This window comes from Arachis ipaensis, chromosome B7 (genome assembly GCF_059453495.1).
Source record: "Arachis ipaensis isolate K30076 ecotype BB chromosome B7, ASM5945349v1, whole genome shotgun sequence".
Taxonomy (NCBI): domain Eukaryota; kingdom Viridiplantae; phylum Streptophyta; class Magnoliopsida; order Fabales; family Fabaceae; genus Arachis; species Arachis ipaensis.
In genome coordinates, this window is record NC_142442.1 from 32,697,997 (window position 1) to 32,703,063 (window position 5,067).

The window sequence follows — 5,067 nt, forward strand, 5'->3', positions numbered from 1 at the left end:
ACGACCTATAGCTGGAGAAGACCTTGTCCTATACTTATCAGTAGCAGACAAGGCCATCTCATCGGCCCTGATAAGAGAAGACGAGGCCGGTCAGCACCCAGTATACTTCATCAGTAAAGTTCTACAAGGCCCTGAGCTAAGGTACCACAAACTAGAGAAGTTTGCATACTCCTTAGTAGTAGCCTCACGAAGGCTACGGCCTTACTTTCAAGCTCACACAATAAGAGTCCGCACGAACCAACCCATGAGGCAAATCCTCCAAAAGACGGATGTTGCGGGAAGAATGGTTCAATGGGCAATAGAGCTCTCCGAGTTCGACTTGAAGTATGAAACTCGGACGGCGATTAAAGCCCAGTGCCTCGCCGACTTCATTGCAGAATACGCAGGAGATCAAGAGGATAAACCAACTACATGGGAACTCTATGTAGATGGATCCTCCAACAAAACAGGAAGTGGTGCAGGCATAATATTGGTAGATAAAAGGGGAACCCAGATAGAAGTTTCCCTCAAGTTCGAATTCCCAGCTTCAAATAATCAGGCAGAGTATGAAGCCTTGATTGCAGGATTGAAGCTGGCAGAAGAAGTCGGTGCTACGAAGGTGATGATATATAGCGACTCTCAAGTGGTGACCTCCCAAATAAGTGGAGAGTATCAGGCAAAAGACCCAAACATGAAGAGGTACTTGGAAAAAACTCTGGAACACCTCGGGCGCTTTGTAGAAACTGAGGTCAAACACATAACTCGGGATCTAAATAGCAGGGCAGACGCCCTATCCAAGTTAGCAAGTACCAAGCCAGGAGGGAATAACAGAAGCTTGATCCAAGAAACTCTCCAGGAACCCTCAGTGGTAAAAACAGAAGACAAACAAGAAGTCTTCGAAGTGGTCGGATTACACCTCGGATGGATGAACCCCTTAGTCGAATTTCTGAAATTCGACATCCTCCCCAAGGAGGAGAAAGAGGCAAAGAAAATCCGAAGGGAAGCCCAACACTATACCTTGGTGAAAAATATTCTCTATAGAAGAGGGATATCAACACCATTGTTAAAATGCGTACCGACCTCAAGAACCACTGAGGTATTAGAGGAAGTGCATAGCGGGATCTGTGGAAACCATCTCGGAGCCAGGTCATTAGCCAGGAAAGTGATCCGAGCTGGATTCTACTGGCCAACCTTACAGAAAGATGCCACAGAATTTGTGAAAAAGTGCCAACCATGTCAGATGCATGCAAATTTCCACGTGGCTCCCCCAGAAGAGCTCATTAGTATCACTTCTCCATGGCCCTTTGCAAAATGGGGGATGGATTTATTAGGTCCTTTTTCTCAGGCGCCAGGACAAGTCAGGTACTTAATCGTGGGAATAGATTATTTCACAAAGTGGATAGAAGCAGAGCCATTGGCCACAATCACCGCGCAAAGAAGTCGGAGGTTCCTCTACAAAAATATCATCACAAGATATGGGATACCTCATTCCATTACTACAGATAATGGAACCCAGTTCACCGACTCTACCTTTAGAAGCCTAGTAGCCAGTATGAAAATCAAACACCAGTTCACCTCGGTGGAGCACCCGCAAGCCAATGGGCAAGCCGAGGCGGCCAACAAAGTCATACTGGCAGGGCTAAAGAAGAGATTACAAGATGCAAAAGGAACTTGGGCCGAAGAGCTCCCCCAAGTGTTATGGGCCTACAGGACGACACCCCAATCCGCCACTGGAGAAACTCCCTTCCGACTAGCTTATGGGGTAGAAGCCATGATCCCAATAGAAGTCAGCGAGCAAAGCCCAAGAGTGATTCTCCATGACGAGATCAGGAATATACAGGGGCACAAAGAGGAACTCGACTTGCTCCCCGAAGTCCGAGAAGAAGCCCAGATAAGAGAAGCAGCATTGAAGCAAAGGATGGCTACAAGATACAACAAAAAAGTCATCCGAAGAACATTCACCCTAAGCGACTTGGTCCTGATCAGAAATGACATTGGAGTCAACAAATCAGGAGAAGGAAAGCTCGCTGCAAATTGGAAGGGACCATACAAAATCAATGAGATCTTAGGAAAAGGCTATTATAAAGTGACCGACTTGGACGGCACTGAGTTACCAAGGTCGTGGCATGCTTGTAATATGAAAAGGTACTATAGCTAAAAGCGAACTCTACTCCCTGATGTACTCTTTTCCCAACTTCATGATTTTTTCCCCAGAACCAAAGGGTTTTTTCTGAAGAAGGGTTTTTAACGAGGCATCATAGTAGGGGCTAGGGGAAATAGACTGTCAAAAACCCTTAGTAGCAATAAAGTACCCCCCTAATTAATAAAGATCTTTTCATCTTACAAATATCTCTTATAAATTCCTTTTCTATTGTTTTCCATTCCTTTCTACGAAACGCGCCGACTTAAGCTCGACAAAACGTGAAAATCCCATGAACCGACCTAGATGGTCGTCAGGATAAAACGACGAGGTACAAGTCGGCGTAAAGAGGTTATAGAAGTTGATCATGATAAACTCGGAAACATCCCGACTCATAAGTCGGAATGAGAAACCGAGTAAAACAGAAATGAATCGCGAAAATAACCTAAGTCATAAAAACTCAATGAAACGAAATTGGGTACTAGGAATAACAAAAGAGAGATAGGAAAAAATCCAAGAAAAGATTAAAAGGCTGTCCTAAAGATCCTTGAAACAGAAAAGTTCAGAAAGGCAGACGAAAGCCAAAGAAAAGGTTTTTTAGAAAAGATTAAAGGGAAATTCGAAATAAGAAAAGCATGCACACACAAGGTAACTTAAACCCTTATCCAAAAAAGGGCATTTATTTTTTAACTTAAACCCTTACTAAAAAGGGTATTATAAAAACGTTTTGTTTACGGCCTCAAAAGGCCAAAAAATTGTTCAAATACTACCAAAACAAATAAAGAGTCTAAAAAGAGGGGACCCACAAGCCGGGCCCCAAATAGCCAACAAATCACTTTTTTTCAAGAGGAGTAGACATGCCACCACCACCAGAGGAAGGAGCGCCACCAGGACCGGGGAGAGAGGCATCTATAGGAGACGAAGAAGAAGTCAGAGGAACTGTGGAGGAACTCGGGGCATCCTTAGGCCGAGGAGGAGACTCTATAATCCTTTGCCCCCGAGTCTTCAAATCTGACTCGGAAATAATCTCGGGGACAGGAGGATCCACAATGGCACCATCAATGACAACCTTATCGGGATCTAAAGGAGAGAGGTCCAAGTCAGGAGCAATGACTCCGACCTGCTCCCTAAAGATCCTCCAAGCCTCCTCAGCGCCATCAGCAATAGAGTCCTCCAACTCGGCGTATGCCTTCCGAGAATTCAGCAGATCATTCTTCACAGACACAAGATCATCAAACAAACTTTGATAGCTATCCTGTGCTGTCTTCCTCAAACCGACCTCCATGTTGCATTGGGCTTGCAACTTCCTCTCCCTCTCCCGGAGGTTATCTCTCTCCTCCCTCAGCCTGGCGACTTCCCCCTTCAACTTCCCCCTCATGCTCCTGATATATGAGAAGCCTACCTTCCAGCTCTTCGACCCTCGAGGTCATCCCTAAAGAGCTGAGAGGAGCCTTCTCGAAAATATCTAAGAGTTTGCCACAAACCCCCGCCGCCTTAAGGCTCTCCTCAACCAGAGTAGTAAGGTGGCGCCGAACAGAAACATCATCCATACTTATACGAACATTAGGATAGATGTTCTTTTGGACGAATGCAAGAGCATCCGCCTTCACCTCACCAGAAGAGCCAGACTCTAAGGTCTTGCTCTTCTTGTTCTCTGGTTCAGAAGAAGGTCGAGCAGAGGGGGGTGGCTGAGAGAAAGTTGAAGAAGAAATTACGATGGGCTGAGAGGGAGTCCCAACGTTCCAAGGAGGAGGAAGAGGAGAGATAACCGCCCTAACACCACCAGTCCTGGCACGAGATCTTGCTTTAGCCTCCTGGACCCTTTGGTAAGACTCCTGAGCATTTGCCTTTGCCATATCTGAAAAGACAATAACAGACAAATCAGACAAGTCGGATAAGTCAGTTAGACAAGTCGGAAATCTAACAAACAAATAAAAGCTACCTAGCTGTGCCTGGACAAAGGTCGGAGACCCCTGGAGAAACTTTTTTGTGTCCAAGTATGGGGCCCTCCCCCACACTTCTCGGAGGAACCCCACAATGGCTGCTTCTACCTCATCCAGGTCATCCAGACCATATTTCTCGCAGGGAGAGACCTCCAGCCAGTATAAAGGAAATCGGGGAGAAGAATTATCATCCAGAAAAAAGGGATGGTGACCCTCTACAGCTTGTACTTTGAAAAAATAATTTTTGAAGTCATGGAAGGACTCGTCAAAAAGGGTAAAAACCCTCCGACCCTGTATGGCTCGGAAAGACACCCATTGTTGCTTATTGTTTAGCCCACTGAAGGGTTTGGTCATATAGAAGAGATAGAAAAAAATCTTCAAAGAAGTCGGGAACTCCAAAGCCTGGCTAATAAATTGATAAATTTTCAAAAAACCCCAAGAGTTGGGGTGAAGCTGGGTAGGGGCAACTCGGCAGTGATGCAAAACAGATATCTCAAAGTTTGAAAAAGGGAGAAAAACACCCAAACGGGTGATCATGCACTCATACATAAAGAAAAAATGAGGGGCCGCCTCATTGACTCTCCCAAAGCAAACCCGGTCTTCAGGACCCGAGACTACCAATTCATACTTCGGCTCGTCATCCTCAGAAGTACAAATTCTGTGATGAGTGCGAAGGTTGGTGATAAACTCAGTATTGACTGAGGGTTCCTCCCCTAGGACCGTGACATCAACCCATTGAGAAAAGATATCTACGGAAGCCATTTCTTTTTCTTAAAAAGGTAGCAAAAAACCTATAAGGGAAAAAGAAAAGGAAAATAAAAAACACGGTCCCTAAAGGAGGAAGTACGGAACTGAAGTCTACAAACCTACCTATCTACAAAATGAAGGCATGCAAATAGAAAAGCACGTTACAAAAAGAACTAACCTTTATCCGAAAATGAGGGTAGAAGGAAACGAAAAGCCTTCGAAGATGCAACAACACAACACGAACGAATGAAGGGGAAA

The 5,067-nt window shown here is 45.1% G+C and overlaps 1 protein-coding gene and 1 pseudogene across 1 annotated transcript; one reads left to right on the plus strand and one right to left on the minus strand.

Moving 5' to 3' along the window:
• Positions 1–244: 244 nt before the first annotated feature.
• LOC148550775 (uncharacterized) lies at positions 245–1,349 on the plus strand. Its single transcript, XM_088494620.1, has 2 exons — positions 245–1,195; positions 1,311–1,349. The coding sequence occupies exons 1-2, from the start codon at positions 245–247 to the stop codon at positions 1,347–1,349; spliced, it is 990 nt and encodes a 329-aa protein (XP_088350746.1).
• A 1,602-nt stretch (positions 1,350–2,951) lies between these two features.
• LOC148550776 (uncharacterized) lies at positions 2,952–4,611 on the minus strand (annotated as a pseudogene).
• Between the last annotated feature and the right edge of the window lie 456 nt (positions 4,612–5,067).

What these genes read in the sequence shown, in the direction of transcription:
- LOC148550775 (XM_088494620.1), top strand. Translation starts at nt 245, where the DNA reads ATGAGGCAAATCCTCCAAAAGACGGATGTTGCGGGAAGAATGGTTCAA. An exon ending in AGAAAGATGCCACAGAATTT is followed by an intron (nt 1,196 to 1,310) that starts GTGAAAAAGTGC and finishes TGGATTTATTAG; the next exon opens with GTCCTTTTTCTCAGGCGCCA.